Source organism: Adiantum capillus-veneris, chromosome 18 (assembly GCF_014529385.1).
Source record: "Adiantum capillus-veneris isolate H3 chromosome 18, ASM1452938v2, whole genome shotgun sequence".
Lineage (NCBI taxonomy): Eukaryota > Viridiplantae > Streptophyta > Polypodiopsida > Polypodiales > Pteridaceae > Adiantum > Adiantum capillus-veneris.
The window spans coordinates 113,782,152-113,801,977 of record NC_140948.1 but is presented as its reverse complement, the minus strand read 5'-3'; the positions used below and the strand labels follow the sequence as shown (position 1 = coordinate 113,801,977).

At 44.9% G+C, this 19,826-nt stretch overlaps 1 protein-coding gene across 1 annotated transcript in view; it reads right to left on the bottom strand.

The window, feature by feature from the left end:
- Positions 1-3,786: 3,786 nt before the first annotated feature.
- Positions 3,787-19,826, bottom strand: part of APEM9 (3-phosphoinositide-dependent protein kinase-1) — a 102,028-nt gene continuing 85,988 nt past the window's right edge. Inside the window, exons 4-6 of the mRNA XM_086489158.1 lie at positions 5,376-5,646; positions 4,765-5,180; positions 3,787-4,629 (exon numbers count right to left, since the gene is read on the bottom strand). Of these exons, the coding sequence (XP_086345284.1) occupies positions 4,482-4,629; positions 4,765-5,180; positions 5,376-5,646 (835 nt within the window). The 3' untranslated portion in view covers positions 3,787-4,481. The remainder of the gene's footprint in view (positions 4,630-4,764; positions 5,181-5,375; positions 5,647-19,826) is intronic.

The window sequence follows — 19,826 nt, the reverse complement described above, 5'->3', positions numbered from 1 at the left end:
ATGCCATTAAAAGTAGCAAAAAGAAGGAAGCAGATGAGAAGAATGGCGCCTTGAAAAATTCTTGGAAAAAAAAAAAGCCAACAATGGTTGAACTAGAGCTTGAACTATAGGTTTGCACAGAAGAGGTATGCTCAACAAAAAATCCAATTGTTGATAGTTTTTGGAGTTTAGATAATGGAGAATCTCAACATATGACCAGTAAAAAAAGATTGGTATCTTGGAAGCCTCTTTATAAACTCATCAATGTAATTATCGAGAATAATTCTAAGTGTCTAACCCAATGGTCAATTGGATTAAACATCATTATTCACATATTCTATTTGCTTTTGCATCCCATGGACGATATCCCACACCCTTTGCTTCAACCACACGTGATTGTGCAATTGACAACATTATATGTACTTTATCTTCAATTGCTATATTATTGTTATTAGCTACACCATTTTGTGGAGGGATTTAAGGTACAATCACTCTGTCAATATTCTTCAAGCCACAAAAATCTTGACAGGCGTTAGCGATGTTCTCAACCATTTTTAGCGACAATTACAATATGCTATATGTATACACATACGATTTTTAAACATTATAAGCTATGCAAGAGTAGATTTTGACGGGTGAAGACTTAGGCTTCTTACCATATTGATTTTGCACTAGTGCAAAAAATATTTGAAAAGCTTGCAATACATCATCCTTCTGTTTCAAAGGATAAACACACACCTTCCGTGAGTGACTACCAATGGGAGAAAGTATTGTGCACATCCCAAAGTTAATGTGGGCATAGGCGCACAAACATTCTTGTGAATCTACTCTAAATTTTCACATTTTTTCTTTTATCACTATTCCTATGTGGTCTATGCTCAGGGGGTCCACTATATTAAGAACCCCCAATATAATGTATGTTTATTGGGTACTTAAAAAACCCCTCCATTCAAATGTTGAAATGAAGAGATTCACCACTCTTTTTTCTGAATGAACGGTTTTTCCCTAATGGATTTTTTTATTAAAAAAATCTCTTATAAATGTATTTCTATTATTTTATTCTTTTTGAAAATCGATAGCCCTTCCCAAGATTAACACACACTATTAAACATTGACAACTTTTCATATAGCCATACAAATTTCCTTATGGCCTAGCAACTCCAATATATACCCCTCATGACCTCATGGGGTGTTGCTATCAACATCGTAGGTTTTATAATTTCCCAAAAAATAGACCCCATTTTAGAAGTGTCTACTCTCTCTCTCTCTCTCTCTCTCTCTCTCTCTCTCTCTCTCTCTCTCTCTCTCTTGCATGGTATCTGTCTGTGGCTTACGTCAGCTATCTTCCCCTCTATCACTACCTATTGTGGATTTAACATCTACCTAGAATTAGACTTCGCTAGGGTTCTTATGGCTGACATTGAGGGCAAGGACCCAAGGATAGAGTGTGGTAGAGAAGTGTGGAGGCCAAACACCATGTAAAGCAAAGCTCACATAGAAGAAGAAAACAAAGCTATTGAAGGTCAAGCAATTTAAGAAGTGCACGTAAGAGGAGAAGCAAGGCTACACAAGAGGTGGAGATGTGAGGCAAGGAGCATAATTGGAGAATTGCAAAAGCAAAACAACTACTTAAGAGGGAGTGATCAGATGGGTATACCAAGCGACAAGCTTGTCCTACTTTGTTATGTATGTTGCCTACACTTTGCACTACTACGATGACTTTATCTCTTGCTATGTTTGTATGTTGCCTACATTTTGTATTAAAAGTCTTGCATTGCTTAAGTCAAAAAATCCAAATGAAACACCATTGTTCAGTGAACTCACTATAGCTGTAAACTCTTCAACACTAGCTAAAGATATGAAAACACTGGCTTTTCAAGTGATTGCCCAGTCTGCACCTTTCATGCTCAATTCACCCAATTTGGGAGAAAACGATGTTGTCACTAATTCTCGCTAGTGATTTCAGATTTTGTATAGGCACTAGTATCGCTTTAAGTTTCAAGGTCCCAACCTTAGGATTCTCTCTAATTCACTTATTTGCCTGGGCACCTTTCCTTATTAAAGTTGGTGTTGCATTTGCAACGTTGTACTATCTTTTTCAGATATCTAAGTAGCATTTACATTATCTTGCATGAGTGAGTCACCACACACACACACACAAAGAAGAGAACCACAGGTGGTGAGCACTTCAATAGGCATACAATTGTCATGAGCTGCTTAATTCAAAGAGTGGTGCAAAGCTGGTTTTAACAATTAACTCATGTTTTGGTTGGACATGGTGCGACATGTCATTGGTATGTCTTTAATCCAACAAATAGTGGACCAATTCTTGCTACCATGAGGGTTTTCATTCATGTCTACTAGGTAGTTACATGTCTACAACAAAGGAAAAATTTGAGCAATGGTGGTGTCAATTCATGCAATCAAGCATTTATGGCATTTGAGAAGAGACGGAAATTCTTAAAATCTACTTCGAGGTGTAGATCTACCCCTAAAGAGTCGGTGTACCTATTAGCTTTTGCAGAAAAGAAACGGCTGTAGTTGGCTAGTTAAAATTGGAAAAGAACAACCATAAAAATAGCTAACAATTACTAACATCTATATGCATTCTCAGATAGCTTTTGAAAAATGTCTTCTATCCTTGCCATATTTTTCTTTTACTTCATGCGTAAATCAAATGAGAAAATTCCTTTTTCAAGTCTCATTAAGCAATAAAAACAAGCTCAAATAATGTGCATCCCTAGTTTAGACAAGTCTGATTTGTGGCAATAAGAACGTATAGCAAAGTGAAATCTATTATAAGCAAAGACCAAGCCTGGGCATAGATTTCTTTTACATATAAGTGTCGTTCTATGAAAATTATTCTTGCTGATGTGTAGCCTAGAGATGATATTATTTTGCACTCCACAAGGTACAATCATGTTAAGCATAGGAATCATAATGATATGATGTTCATTGTAGTAGCCAATAACAAGAGGAAAAGGTCAAGCAAAGAAATGACAGGTAATTAGATAGTAATGGAGTCTATTAGCAACAAAGAGGTTGAGAAGAAACATTGAATAGAAGAGACATTGAATTCAAGAAAAAATTTGAGAATAGAAGAAACATTCCTTAATTGCCCACCTAGCTGTGACACTACTAACAGCCTAAATCCTCGAGAAAAGCAAGATATATCCCCTACCTCCATCTATTCAAATAACATCAAATAACAAGATATCCCCTCCCCAATGCAAAGACAATCAAAATCCTAGGAGTAGGTCTATCCACAAAAGCAACCTCCAGGCATCGAGGTCGTCCAACTACACCAGACAACCTCTATCCCACCACCTTGCACACCAAGAAATAGTCCTCCAGTGAAGCCATTAAATTGTGAATGGTGAAAAGTCTCTGCTAAAAATTTGAACCCAAACCGGATCACCATCAGAAGCCACGATGAATAAAAGTCTCTAACCTCCAGGAACATTGCAGCACTCGATGCAAACCAAAAAATTCAATGAATCGTAAGGGATGGGATTCCTTACAAAAGTAGCAGCTTACAGCCCTCCACAATAGACCAATGAAATTCGATGGTAAGAGGCACTCCTTCCAATAGAAAAACAAAGAGGGGAGAGGAATGGGATACCCTAAGCAGAAAGGCTGCTAAGCGGGACTGTGTACAGGAATGGGATCCGCGTAAGGGGGTAGGATATGCAAATAAGGTGCACTGGCTGTGAAAAGACTAACCAATTGAGGTGGGAATGGCTAAAATGGAATTAGCGACACATGCCGACCAATCACCATAGAGATGTAATCCCAAAATCCACAATCAAAACACCAAGACTACTTCATTTTCAAGCTCTAAAAATTCCTAACAAGTACATTTTCTATCAACTACAAGAGACGGAGAATTTTCCACCTCATTGGGCATGAAGGCAGCCGTACATTAGCATACAAAAGGGGCTTTAAAAAATCAAAGTTTTTAAAAAAGGTTACATGTTGAAGGGATCTTTTAATTCATGGTGAAGTGTGTGTGTAAAGGGGTTATATAAATATGTCTTGATCGCACGTGCTATAGGAATTTTCAAAAGGCGGAACACCCCCCCCCCCCCCCCCCCCCAAGGCAAAAAGCCGCAAAAGCTTTTCACTCCAGATTCTGCTATGGAGGTGACCAAAGATGAAACGCACAGGAATGATATACACTCACGTACATACAGTCCTTTCACATTTACCTGGCGCACGAAATTTAAAACGGATAAGAAGTTATATAAGGATTGTGGTTAGCATGTGAAGGATGATATTGGCAAGCTCACATTTCAACATCATGGCTGCAGCTTTCTACCCCTGCCTCTTGTGATACGACACAGTAACTAGAAGAAGAGCAGTAGCTGAAGGTGGACTCGTCCTACCCGAGACTGGCAAGGCTAGTCAAGCAGAATCACCTCCTGTACTGTGTAACTAGAAGCAGAGTAGCAGCTGAAGGTGGACTCGTGCTACCTGAGACTAGCAAGGCTTGTCAAGCATAATCACCTCCCATATTGTGTAGGTGGCAACGGCTGTACAGCTGCAAGAGGATTCAGTTGAACATTGAACGCCAACTGCCAGAAATCATAGAGACTTGTGAAAATAGCACGCAGCACTAGTTGAAGTGTTCTGCCAAAGCCACCAAACAACCTGCAATTCAGAAAGATATCAACAGCCTGCTCTCTTCTGGCAATAACCCAACCCAAATAATATTGTAATTAATGTAGTATCCACAACTCGCGCACAACCAGATATGTGTGCACGAGCTATCACATGTAGACATACCTCGATAGGCGAAGCCTTTGCCTATAGATTGCAATTGTGAGAAAAACGGCTGCAGCTCCACCAAAAGACAGCTTGTTTTCAGACACGATTGTGGGCAGAATCTTCCATCTTGAATTGTAATTCGAGTAAACTATAGAAGAATGAGTCATCCAGCGAGACATCACATCCATAAAAGGGGAGAAGAGAAAAATGCTCTTGAGAGACGAAGAATGTGAGTCGAACGTTTTAATAGCTTGTTTCGAAAATCCAGTACCACTCTTGGCTTCCACACCTTCCGAAACTTGTGAGCCACTGATATATTCGCCAGATTCTGGAATGGTACTGGTCACTTTGTCAGGATAACAAACCAGTGATGTCTCTGTCTCTTCTTTCCTGCCTCGGCTCGACTCAAACTTGTCTAGCTTCTCATGCATGTCCTGGCAGCAAGACGAATATACATAATCAAGAGAGGTATTACAAAGCATGAATACTATCCTAGGGTAATGTAAAACGGTGGCAAGTAGATGCCTGAGTATAGGCACTGGCATGGGCCCTCTAGAAGGGAAAATTCAAGCATCCATGCACAACACAGAGATATAATAATTCAATGCACCAACAAACCATCTCGCTACCTGTTTCCTTTCTGAAGGAACATCTGCTTCCTCGACCCATTGCAGTGCAAGGTCTAACCTTCCAAGCCCCTTAGCCAGCACTTGGACACAATATATATCCACAATCTTATTGTATCTTTCAGAATTCAAGCGAAAACATTTGTGGTTGTGCCCTCCTGGATTCAATGTGCAGAATTGTTGACTCGCTCGTGTGCAAGCCCAGTGCTTCAGGAAGGATTCTAGAAACAATTGAGCCTTCAAATAAAGTCTAGCTGATATCTGCAAGGACACTCTGTACCAGACGGAAGCCAGCATGCATAGAAGAAACCAAAGTAAGTACGATCTTCGCAAATAATGTTAGTGAACCACTAATACCATGATACTTCAAATAGGTTTGCAAAATGAACTCTTAATAACCAACCCAAGTATGCAAAAAGAAAACAATTCAATTTGGTTTCCCCTTTCAGACATGCACAAGAAAATTAATTGCAGATGATTATAGTACATGTTGAAACCCCAACAACAACTAAAAGTGAAGTCAGAGGTGTGGTGAGCAAATGAATCATGTACAGATGTGATAATAGAAAGAGGAGACCGACATACAAGGACCCACAAAACTGTGTCTAGAACAAAACTTTCTCTATCCTGATTTTTTCTTTTAGAAATGCTTTTAAGGAGCCCAAAAAAGCTGAATGCTTTTGTGTTGAAATAGTGGATTTTTCTTGGACCTAGAGAGAGAGAGAGAGAGAGAGAGAGAGAGAGAGAGAGAGAGAGAGAGAGAGAGAGAGAGAGAGAGAGAGAGAGAGAAGAGAAGAAGAAGAAGAGAGTTTTAACGTTGTAGGAAACTATCCCAAGAGACCTTAAAGATCTAGCCGACGAGTAGAGTCGAACTCAAGACTTGTTATTCAAGAGGGAAATGGCAATGAATTAGATGATTATACAATGTGGGCAGAATGTTGTTTATATACTCTCTTGGGGGACCTTAAGTACCACTCACATAAATTGCCCGACCCAGACTGTCAAATAAATAAATACTTAAAATGAAAAAATAAATAGATAGGATCACACATGGCATTCACTTGTGAGATGCATAAACTTTAACATCCTCTCTGTAGCTCATAGTGGACCTAAGTAGGAGGACCAAGTTGATGAAGAAGGTACCATGGACACCCCAACGGACTAGATGGATACACCTCGGATTTTCAACCACCAACCTGTTACCAAAAAGAAATGCCATCTTGAGCACTGGTTGCCTCCTAGAAAGTTGAACTATAGACCACACTACATCGAAGAGTCCCCATACGTCACTCCTCGGCAGCTCGGTGGTCTCTTGGCAGTGCATTTGCCACGAGCCGCTTGGCGCGAGAAGAGCAGCCATACCTACGGACGTTCCTGCTGGTGCAGACGTCGCCCTTTGCGGCAGTCCCTCGTGGGCTGACCAATTTCGACATCCATTGCCGCTGAGACTTCTTCGACTACAGCTTTACACGCTTTCTCGGTAACTCTTCTCCTGACCTAGAGGCGGCTTGCTTCCGAGTCCATGTACTGTTTCTAGCAGCCAGAGGAACAGAGGCCTTGGACACAACGGTTGGGTTCTCTTTCCCATTGAGTGACAGGGATCACACTAAGTGGATTATGCATACAGCACTGGATTGGCTTCATGTTGAGGCGCACAAGAGACTTGGGGTGACAGATTTGATACAAACTCTGTGGCCGTTGGCCAAGTTCTCTGTGACACCACCAGATAGAGCAATGTAGACACATTGTGGTACACTTTTTTGCACACATGCAGAGTGCACCCTGATATGTATAAGTTCATGAGGACTCTTGGACAGAGGATGTAGCTCTACGATTGCACGCCCAACTTGGGCATGGGTCCTAATAGACACTCCAATCGCGACTTTCACGAGGTCGCTTGGATGCGGATTACTCCCCTTCCAAGCCTGCCTCGAAGATTGCGAGATTGGTTGCGATGGCAACATCAGCCTTCTCTAATTGACCCCATGAGGATAGTCCCATGGAATGTGCAGGGGTTAGGTGGACCTCACTTTCTCAGAGATGCCTTGTGGGTGGAGCGATTGATATGCTTATGCTTTGGGAGCATCACTTGTGTGAAAGCCGCATCAAGTGCTGGGGATAGATCTTGTGTGGTCGCTATGAGATCTTTTGGTGAGTCGCTATGACTATTGCGGATTCATGGCAGCAGGCCATTGTGGGCAAAGGCATCAATGTGCCAAGCAAGCCCAGTAGGTCACGATGCAAATTCAGGGCTGCCTTGTGGGTTTTCTGAACATTAATGTGCCCAACCATGCGAGTGCACGGGTTGAGTTTTGGTCACATTTGGTGGAGTCTCTACCTCATGAAGAGCAGTAATGCCTTGGGGAGGATTTCAACATGCTTGAGGACCCCTCAGACAGGATTGGGGGCAGTCATGCTACTGTACATGGGCCTGAGTTGGCTGCTTGGGAACGGTTATGTGTGACCTTGCGGATTTCGGATGTTTGGCAGAGTGCTGGCCTTACACGGCCCTCAGACAGATTCTCTTTCTCCAAATCTGACCGCAGAGGAGGCGGAGTGAATCTATCCAGGATAGATCGCTTTTATGCTAGTGAGCACTTTTGCAACTTGGGTGGTTCAGTTTCCATTTTTGCAGGGACTACCTTCTTTGATCACGTGCCAGTGATCCTTACTCTAGCCAACAGACAGAGGAGTGGCAGTGTTATGTTACGCATCCCTGAGAGGATTTTGCTAGATACAGAGCTCACAGAGCATGTGGTTACGCTGTGGACCGAGAGTCTAGATACACAGGGGGACTTTGCCGTTAAGAGTGGCCAATGGCCTCAAGGAGCTTAGTCAGTTCTCTCTCTAGGAGTTGAGAGCACGACTGACTACGGCCCGAGAGGAGGAGAAGCAACTACGGCGGGGCATTGCCTCCCTACAGAGGATGCAAAAGGGGCACCCAGGTAGTCCCTGGATGGAGGACCAAATGCAACAGGATCGACAGGAGTTGATCACCATTGAGGAACGACGCCATCAGTCAAGCATCTCAATACACCCAAGCGGGCAATAGAGTTACTGGAGAGTTTTTTGAGATGGTAGGCCCTTGCCATGCACAAGCCAGTGTTCCCAAATTGAGGAGACACAATGGGACGGTTGCCACAGAGCCTGAGGACATATGGGCAATAGCTACTAACTTTTACTGGAAGCTTCTCTCAACTGAGCCGCACTCAGAGCGCAGGGATGCATGCAGAGAGCAGGTATGGACACAGATGCCTTGCCTCAGCACTGAGGAGATGCGACAGATGCTTGAGAGACCTCTCCTGCTATAGTAGCTTCAGAAATCTCTCAGAGCACTCCCTCATGGTAGTTTCCCAGGAGAGGAATCAAGATGGTTTGACTCCCAACTTTTTCTTTGAGTAATGGGAGGTGCTTAGACACTACCTATGTAGTGCATACCAACACATTTTGCACACTAGGGAGATGCCTCACAGCATGAGCGAGGGATTGATCTACCTCATCCCAAAGGAGGGGGGATCTCCTGAGGAGATTCAACAGTGACCACCCAACACCATTCTCAACTCAGCCTACAAAATTCTTGCAAAGGCTCGGAGTTTGAGAATTCAGCCACTACTTAAGAGCATCATACATGAGACTTAGACGGGTTTTTTCAAGGAGCGTAGTATCCTTGACAACATCTTCACCTTTTGGGAGGCGACTGCTGCAAGGAGAGGACCTTGTGGTGCTCCTTCTCGACTTTAAGACGGCCTATGACAAAGCTGACTGGGACTTCTTGGAGGGCACTTTACGGAGGATGGGTTTTTCATATGCAAGGATCAGAGGGGTGTCTGCTCTTTACAGGTGTGCTCACAATCACGTGTTGCTATCAGGAGGGCGAGGGGAACACTTTATTCTTACACGCTCAGTGCGGCAAGGCTGCCCTCTTGCCCCATTCCTGTTTCTATTCTACGAAGACGCGATGAGCAGGTTTTTGGCCTTGCAGAAGGTTGGTTTATGTCACAAAGATGACATGGCATGGCCCATTGGACGTATTGCGGACAGAGGGAGGTCCAAATCCTAGTGAAGGATGCAAGTATAGTTTTACCAACTTACAGAGCCTATCAGAGAGGCCTAAATTAAAGATCTTGAAGCTTATAAGTTGGTACAAGTTGGTACAACTTATGGTATCCCGACTGAGGGGCCTGAAACCTATTTTAAAATAAAGCTCGAGCCAATATTGCGTGAAGATGCTGATGTTGCAGCATTGTACTGACACTCCGCACTTTGCCTTGACTACTGACATGGCACCGTACGGAATTCCTTGATTTGTGCTGGTTGCCCTGGCGCCGACTTTTGCGATAAGGGCAATAAGCCGAAGGATTTCAAGGAGGGTGGGCAAAGCATTGAAATTTGATACCTTTTCTGGTTTTCGAGATAAAACGCGCAAACATGGTAGTCCGTTACAGATGGAAGCACCAATGAAGTGGCTACTGTCACGAGGAAGTGGCAGTTATTAACCATGTCAGAGAGATGTGGCAACTGCTAACCTTGGTTGTTGGTTTCTTTCCAATGGGGTTTATTTTATTTGTTTAAGACCCTCTTTTTGAAGTAGCAAACTGTCGGACATTGTATGGCCAATGTGCACGGTAGACTCACCTGCAGATGGGAAGTGGTCGGCACTGGAATTCGTATGGTAAGAGGATGTCTAGGCTCAGAGCAAGATCATATAGGTCCCCCCGTCGCACTTAGCAAGTTGGTGGATACTAGGAAGTGAACTCAATTAAGGCGTAAAGTCAAGGTGGGACTACCAACAAAAAGTATCCGACAGTTGGGCCACATTGCACTTTTGGATGCGGTCCCAATGAGGATAGATGGTCACAAGACCAGTGGGAGCCCAACGGAAGCATCTCCTAAAATTTAGGCAACTGCTATTTGGGCCGTGAAATGTGTTCGTGTCATTACCTCCGGTATGACTAGGGGAACATTTTATATCTCTGCCGTGAAGTCAACTAGGCAACCGGTCAGGATATTTTTAAGCGGCGAACCCGAAACGGGAAAATGCTTGAAAATGCGCCAAGTGTCACATTTTCGTGAACTTTCCTCTTGCAGAAAAATGGGCGCTGATTTTTATGCTGGGAGAGGCCTCATTTCAGCTTTTGTCACAGGTTAAGAGCTATGGAGTGCTTCCTTTCCCTCTCATGTGCAGTGTGATGCTAGGAGTGATGCCCTGCACACTACACACTGCTCTCTCTCTCCCCTACGTGCAGTTATGTGATGCCCCACAAGAGGGCTCCTCATTTGACTCATGTACAGTTGTGTGGGTTCATGCTTTTGTGCTGAGGCAAGAGCCTCCTTGAGCAGGAACAAGGGTAGCTAGCTGCTGCTCCAAAGCAGGCACTGGTGAGGGTCATAACCTCACCGTTCAGGTGCAAAATCAGCGCTGTGTATGCGCTGTAAATTCACTGTTTTTCAGCCGTACAGACGCCAGGACCATTGGGAATCGTGCCCCACTGGCAGAGGACAGTTGGGGGACTGTTTGGGGCTGAAAACAGGGCAAAAACCAATAAATACAGCCTGCTGAATTTACTGTTTTTGGACAGGAATCAGAGGGTATACGACAGTGCAAGCGAGTTCCAGCAGGAGAATTGGTTTCGCGCAAGTTTTGGGGCTGTTATGCTGCCGAAATTTGGCCAAATCAAATGGTATCTAGATGGATACACGTGAAGGATTCCCAGGACCTTACCTTGTAATTTACCCTCCTAAAGAATAAAGAAATACCGAAAGGGGCGCCAATTTTGGGACCTACAAGTTGTCGGCGTCTGCTCGGAGCATTCTAGCTTCCAAGCCGTGTGTGTGTTTAAGTGTTAACTCCCGTTAGAGGTCTCCTTTGCAAAGTGCTCTGTGTGTGTATAAAGTAAAGAATTTCGGGTGCCCCCCCTACGGGCCGGTTTCATGGTTCCATTGCCGTGGACATCAATCACTTTTTCCTCAAAGAGTGAGCCTGGATTGTTCAGGGTAAAGACACACAGTGCAAGAACGCAGGGATTACACTATGGCCGACAAGGGGAAGGGAATTATGGAAGAGGGTTCCTCTCCAAAGGACAGGCAGGAGATTCCTATGGTTTTTGAGATTGGCGAGAGCTCACGGCCACGTCAGTCTGTACCTCCTGTCAACGTGAATCTCCCTCCAGTAGTACAGGGCTTTATGACAGGGCAACTTGAGGATGATGCGTTTAAGACTCAGTTAGTTGCCGCGGTGAATGTCTTTTCGCAACTGGTGCAGAATCCGAGGTTTATGGAATTCTTGCAAGTGCCACCAGTGCAACAGCAAAATAGGCAACCTACGCCGCGTACGGAGCTTGTTGAAGCTCAAGCGCAGGTACTTCATGAGGCGCAGGAGGAAAGGGAACACTCGCATGTTGCGGAGTCAGGGGCTCCAAAGCAAGTTCCTCCCGTGCTTGAACAGGTGGCTAGAACGCCTATTCCACAGGTTATGCCAGTTCAGCCCGCCACCTTTCAGAGCCAACATGCTGTCTTGAATGGACAGGGAGCTGGATACCAAGCTATGCACTCAGTTTTTCCACCACCCACGGTACATCCTGGGTATTTTGGGGGTGGATCAGTGTTCCAAAGTATGGCTGGTTTTGCGTCTGGAAGTCAGCCGTACATGCCAGGAACAGTGTTCGGGGGTATGCAAGGCATCATGCCAAACCCCATGTATGGTACTATCGGCATGCAGCAAGGTTTCCACGGCAACCAGGGCCAGTTTGGGGTGCCACAGGGTCATTTTGGCATGGCTGGTTTTTCTAGACAGCAGCCAGATATCGCACCTCTGAACCAAAATGTGAATGGCCAAGGCGTGCCGATCATGCCTAGTACAGTGCCCATGTTGCAGACCATTCCGTATGACAACTTGAGGGCACTAGAGAAGCCGAAGGCTTACAAAGAAGGTGGTGCAGCGGTAAAGTTCAGTACCTTCAGTGGTTTCGAGGACAAGACAAAGGCACTCACTTTCCTCCAGCAGTTTGATACAGCTTATGCGGGAGAGAATTTTACAGAGGCCTCGAAGGTTAAGAAAGCTGCCACTTTCTTAAAGGACAATGCGCTTACATGGTGGACGACATTGTTAATGCAAGGACAGGCACCCGCCACTTGGGTTTACTTCAAGCAAATGTTTGCATCTGCTTGGCTATCAAATGAATTTGAAGCCGATGTCCTAACAGATTGGCACCAGCTTACGGCAGCTTCGTGCAAGAGCTTGCTGGAGTACAATAGGAGGTTTTGTAAAGCATTACTCTCAGTGACCTCCTACAGATTTGTGCCATTGACAGAGCAGATAGAGAAGTACTGTTGTGGGCTGCGTAAAGGGCTTCGTGATTACTGTACAAAGAACAGAGTGGCTACCCTTACTCAGCTTATGGAAGTTGCGAACACTGGTCTTGCCCTGTTGAAAAGTGGATTTCCGAGCAGTGATAGAGGAGGGCAGCAAAAGAAAAATTCAGCGAAGAAGCCCTTTGTGAAAACGGCTCCTGATGCGTCACAGGGGTCAGAACAGGCCACCAAAGACAAGGATTCAGTTGGGACTTCTGGAGCGCAGGCAAAGAAACAGAAAAGGAAGCCTTTTGTGCGCAAGTCGCTCGAGGAAAAGAAGGTCCTAATGGCTGAGAGCAAATGCTTTATATGCGAGCAGCCTGGTCATATTTCTATAAATTGTCCACAAAGGAAAAGGCCAGCTGACTCAGAGGATAAAGAAGACCAAAAAGGCAAGAAGCCTAAACCCACGGCAGGTTTAGTGCCAGACATGGTGAGTGACATGCCCAGCACAGATGCCAGTGAGTTATGCAGGGCATGGGGTAAAGTTAGGGATCAGACGGCACTCGTCTTCTTTGATCCAAGTGCCAAAGCCAACTTTATCTCACCAGAGTTAGCTATGAAGCTGGGCATCAGAGCTGAAGAGATGGGGTACACCGCAGAGGCAGGGTTGGCATGTCCTGGCCACTCAAAGTGTGTTACTCCCATCATTGGAAAACTGCGTCTGCATATTCAGTCGTATGTGGACACTGAAGAGTTTTACATCATGCCGCTGGAAGGTTGTGACGCCTTGTTGGGGATCCCGTGGATATTCCGAGTGCATGGAGTCTTGGATGCCTACAACAAAAAGATCACTATACAGCATAGGGGCAAAACTCACATCTTGGATGTAAAGCTTAAAGGAGAGTCAGTCCCTATTGTATCTGCTTCTGCTATCACTTCTGTAATAAAGAATCATCTTTCTGTGTAGCTGATTTTTGCACGTGATGTCTCAGATAATGATCAGTCAAATTTATCTGTGTTAGATAAAGAAAGGTCGGCATTTTTGCAAAAGTTTAGTGACTGTTTTTCTGATTCATTACCGTCGCAATTGCCGCCAGAGAGACCTGAGGACCATCGGATAGATTTGGTGCCAGGGTGTAGCCCACCAAATAGACCTCCCTACAGGCTTAGTGCGGCGCAACAGAAAGAGATTATGGGCCAGGTTGAGGAGTTATTAGAGAAGGGGCTGATTCAGCCTAGTTCTTCACCCTTTTGCTCCCCAGTGCTCCTAGTGCAGAAGAAGGATGGCTCATGGCGCATGTGTATTGATTACCGTGCGTTGAATAAGAATACCATCAAGAATAGGTTTCCTATTCCTCGCATTGATGATATTCTCGATTGTTTAGAGGGTGCTGCAATTTTCAGCAGGATAGACCTTAAGAGTGGGTACCATCAGATTCGTATAAGCCCAGAGAATGTGCACAAGATTGCGTTTAGAACGACATTTGGTCTTTATGAGTTTCTAGTGATGCCGTTTGGGCTAACAAATGCTCCTGCCACGTTCAACAGAATGATGGACCGGATTTTCCGCTCGCATCAACAATTTGTTGGAACATTCTTCGATGACATGATTGTGTATTCGAAGAATGAAGAGGAGCATAGGCGTCACTTGACCATTGTGTTCGAAGAGCTGTGCAGTCACAGGTTATTTGTCAATCCTAAGAAAAGTGAATTCTTCCTCGAAGAGATCCACTTTCTGGGCCACATAGTCTCAAAGGATGGTGTTAGAATGGATCCCGCAAAGGTCGAAGCTATCAAGACATGGCCAGACTTGAAGACCGTGCACGATGTCAGAAGCTTCTTGGGATTGTGTTCCTACTATAGAAGGTTTATCAGAAATTTTGCAGAGATAGCATCGCCTCTTCACGCATTGCAAAAGAAAGAGGTCACTTTCAAATGGATCCAAAAAGAGATTTCAGCTTTTAGTCTCTTAAAGGAAAAGTTGACTTCAGATCCAGTTATTGTTTTGCCAGATCTCAGGAAGTCATTTGTGGTCCAGTGTGACGCGTGTGGCAGTAGCATCGGAGCAGTGCTAATGCAAGATGGACGGGTAGTAGCCTATGAAAGCCGAATTTTGCAAGGGCCAGAGAGGACTATGCAAGTCTATGAGAAAGAGCTCTTGGCCGTGATTCATGCGCTTTCTAGCTGGAAGCACTACCTCTTAGGTGTTGATTTTGTTGTCCAAACAGATCATCAGACCTTGCGATACTTCTTGACATAGTCAAAGTTATCCGAAAAGCATATGCGATGGGCAAACATTCTTTCCATGTTCCACTTCCAGATTATGCATGTGGAAGGCAAGAAGAATGTTGTGGCTGATGCGTTATCAAGAAAGCCACAAATTTCAGCTGTGTCAATTCCTTATCATCATGAGTTAGATGACATGAAGGAACAGTATACTGCTGATGAAGATTTTGCAAGGATCTTTGAACAGTTACAAGAGGGGCAACATCACGAGCACTACCTCCTCAGAGATGGTTTTATGATGATGCATGGCAGCCTTTGTGTCACTAGGCCACTACGACATAAGGTCATGGAAGAGAGTCATGTCCCACCGTATGCAGGGCATCGTGGCATTGATGCGACAGTTAAGGCGGTAGAGACATTCTTCTATTGGCCTACCTTGAGGAGAGATGTGGATGCCTTTGTGCGAGCATGCATAGTTTGCCAAAAGGACAAGTTTGACACGCAAAAGGCACAAGGGTTGTTACAACCACTGCCGATTCCAGATAAGCCATGGGAAAGCATTGCTATGGACTTTATTTTTGATCTTCCAAGGACGCCCACAGGGAATGAATGTATATGGACCATTATCTGCAGGTTCAGCAAGCAGGCCCATTTTATCCCTGTCAGGAAGAAGATAAAATCTGATCAGATGGCACGCTTGTTCATGTACAATGTGTTTAAGTACCATGGTATGCCACAATCGATTATCAGTGATCGTGATCCTCGCATGACCAGTTTGTTCTGGAGAGGATTGTTTGAGAACATGGGTACTACGCTCAAGTTCTCGTCTTCGTTTCATCCACAAACTGATGGACAGTCAGAAGAGGCCAATTCTACTGTCTTAGATCTGCTGAAATGCTATGTGTCAGATAATAAGGGCAAGTGGGAATAGTATTTGCCTATGCTTGAGTATGCGTACAATAATACGGTGCATTCATCTACTGGCAAAGCACCTTTTGAAATTGTTGAAGGCGGCAAAAAGGTTCCTCCCATTTTGCACACAAAGGACGAGATCTTTGAGGCAGATCGATATGTTGAGAACATGGATGAGATGTATAAGAAGATTAAAGTTGCCTTGGAGAAGACTCAAGCAAAACAGAAAAAGGCTGCTGATCGTCACTGTCGTGAATTGTTACTATCACCTGGTGATTTGGGTTCTCTTAAGGTTCGAAAAGGCAAGGTTAAAGAAGATGAAGGGCAAGGAACGGCTGTTTTCTAAGCTCAGCATGCGTTAGTTACTATGGGCCTTTTCAAGTGCTTGACAAGATCAGCGATGTGGCTTACAGGCTGAAATTGCCTGATGCGTGGAAGATTCATAATGCGTTTCACGTGAGTCTTCTAAGACCCTTCGTGGGTGATGTGCCAAAAGATATGCCAATTGAGGATCAGCCAGAAGTTGAGGAACTTGATGAGATCCTGGTACCTGAGCAAGTTTTGGTATGTCACGAGGACGTGGCAGTTATTAACCATGTCACAGAGATGTGGCAACTGCTAACCTTGGTTGTTGGTTTCTTTCCAATGGGGTTTATTTTATTTGTTTAAGACCCTCTTTTTGAAGTAGCAAACGGTCGGACATTGTATGGCCAATGTGAACGGTAGACTCACCCGCAGATGGGAAGTGGTCGGCACTGGAATTCGTATGGTAAGAGGATGTCTAGGCTCAGAGCAAGATCATATAGGTCCCCCCGTCGCACTTAGCAAGTTGGTGGATACTAGGAAGTGAACTCAATTAAGGCGTAAAGTCAAGGTGGGACTACCAACAAAAAGTATCCGACAGTTGGGCCACATTGCACTTTTGGATGCGGTCCCAATGAGGATAGATGGTCACAAGACCAGTGGGAGCCCAACGGAAGCATCTCCTAAAATTTAGGGAACTGCTATTTTGGGCCGTGAAATGTGTTCGCGTCATTACCTCCGGTATGACTAGGGGAACATTTTATATCTCTGCCGTGAAGTCAACTGGGCAACCGGTCAGGATATTTTTAAGCGGCGAACCCGAAACGGGAAAATGCTTGAAAATGCGCCAAGTGTCACATTTTCGTGAACTTTCCTCTTGCAGAAAAATGGGCGCTGATTTTTATGCTGGGAGAGGCCTCATTTCAGCTTTTGTCACAGGTTAAGAGCTATGGAGTGCTTCCTTTCCCTCTCATGTGCAGTGTGATGCTAGGAGTGATGCCCTGCACACTACACACTGCTCTCTCTCTCCCCTACGTGCAGTTATGTGATGCCCCACAAGAGGGCTCCTCATTTGACTCATGTACAGTTGTGTGGGTTCATGCTTTTGTGCTGAGGCAAGAGCCTCCTTGAGCAGGAACAAGGGTAGCTAGCTGCTGCTCCAAAGCAGGCACTGGTGAGGGTCATAACCTCACCGTTCAGGTGCAAAATCAGCGCTGTGTATGCGCTGTAAATTCACTGTTTTTCAGCCGTACGGACGCCAGGACCATTGGGAATCGTGCCCCACTGGCAGAGGACAGTTAGGGGACTGTTTGGGGCTGAAAACAGGGCAAAAACCAGTAAAGACAGCCTGCTGAATTTACTGTTTTTGGACAGGAATCAGAGGGTATACGACAGTGCAAGCGAGTTCCAGCAGGGGAATTGGTTTCGCGCATGTTTTGGGGCTGTTATGCTGCCGAAATTTGGCCAAATCAAATGGTATCTAGGTGGATACACGTGAAGGATTCCCAGGACCTTACCTTGTAATTTACCCTCCTAAAGAATAAAGAAATACCGAAAGGGGCGCCAATTTTGGGGCCTACACGTTGTCGGCGTCTGCTCGGAGCATTCTAGCTTCCAAGCCGTGTGTGTGTTTAAGTGTTAACTCCCGTTAGAGGTCTCCTTTGCAAAGTGCTCTGTGTGTGTATAAAGTAAAGAATTTCGGGTGAAAGCCAACGCCTACCGCCCTACGGGCCGGTTTCAGGCTACAATTTTTTACTTCTTCATGGCTCACCCAGGAGTATGAACGTGACGTGATCATAGCTTGAAAACATCTGCAGATGACCAAGGAAGACACATTGGACACCTATTGTCAGAAATTTTGGGATACCTTTCTACCGGCCTCTTTCTTTCAAAAAGATCACCTTTAAGCAGCAGATTGAGCGAATTTGTTGTGGTCTACCAAAAGAGATACGGGACTATTGTTTCTTGCAAAAGTTCGAGTCCATGCAACGATTTATAGGGCATCCCAAACAAGGGTTTGCAATGCACGCGAGTACTCTTACGTATCCCACTGATCAACTTTTGACCGGTCACACTGTACAAAACTCGAACAACGATAACAGAAGAAGCGGAAAGCTTCCAAAAAAAAAACCTTCAAGCCCTCGGTTGTTAGCAAAGCAAAGAGCTGAGAACTACAAGGAGGGGAAGTGTTACAGTTGTGGAGAGCAGGGGCATGTGTTTACCCGGTGTCCCAACAAGGCACCCAAAGGAAAGGAAGAGGACAATCCAGAGATCTTTAGTGCACTAGAAGAGAGAGCAAAGGAAGGGAACACGAAAGCAGCACGGGTAGCACATTTTGTGGAGACCGACCCTGATCAGATGGACAAGAGTACAGAACTTTGCAGAGCGTGTGACAAAGTGCAAGACCAAGAAGCCCTTATTTTCATTGATGGAGGAGCCAAGGTCAACTTCATCTCGAACGACTGGCGGCTCGACTTGGAATTACACCATAGAAAATAGGACCACCGGCAGAGGTAGTTCTAGCAGCACCCGAACGGAATGTTTCCATTCCACCTATCATTGGCAAACTACGGTTGCATTGCCAGGAATATTTAGGGCACGAGGTCTTCTACATTATGCCTTTGAAAGGCTGTGACGCCTCTTAGGAATCCCTTGGCTCCACAAGAACAACGCAATGGTCGACTATAGGGTGAGAAAAGCTACTTTGAAGAATGAGAAGGGTAAAGATATTCTACTTGATGTAAAACTGAAGGGCGAGTCCATCCCACTTGTATCGGCTTTGGTCATTTTCAAATTAATGAAATCTAGTCTATTTGTTTACTCGATCTTCTTGAAAGAGTTCAATGACAATAAAACGTCAAATTGTCCAGCCTAGAGAAGAAACGACAAGATTTTCTGCAAGCTCAGGCTGATTGTTTCTCTGAAGGCTTACCATGAGAGTTACCTCTTGAGCATCCTGAATATCACAAGATTCATTTGATTCCTAGCAGTACACCATGGAACCGAGTTAGCCGAGCCCAAAATGAAGAAACTATGAACCAAGTGACAGAGCTTCTTGAAAAGGGTCTTGTCTAGCCCAATACATCACCTTATTGTTTGCCTATGTAATTGGTTCTAAAGAAAGATGGATCTTGGAGAATGTGCATTGACTATAGAGCTCTCGACAAAATCGTCATCAAGAATAGATTTTTTTTTTTTTTAGAAAAAGATCCTTCTATTAGTTAATGAAAACTGCCCATAGGGCTACATCCACCTCTGCAAGAGAGGGCTACAACAAGCATGGTGGGGAGACTCTCCCAATGAAAAAACAGCATATGTACAATGGGGCTAAATCAAGAGATGGGAGAAGGGAAAAGCCACACAGGTGGACAGTAGTGCCATCTGAGCACCCCCTGGACCATGGAGTAGAACGGCCCAGGGCGCCAGAGTCGAAGGAAAGCCTCGCGCCGCTCCCGCATGCGGTCGGAGCAGCCCTGTAGTCCCTCAAGCTGTCCTCTGAGAGTATGGATCAGCTCTAGCCAAAAGTCACGAACAGTCTCTGCTGGTGGTACAAGGCGAGCCTCAAAGATGCGGAAACAACGGGCCCGCCAGATGAACCAGAGAGCTAGGCCGCTGATGAGCTCCCAACACTCCGCTCTCTCACTGCTCCACTCCTGTGGAGTAAGGTCTGTAGCAGGCTGGAGTGTAGGTCGACCCCCCTGTATCACTATCATCCTGCTG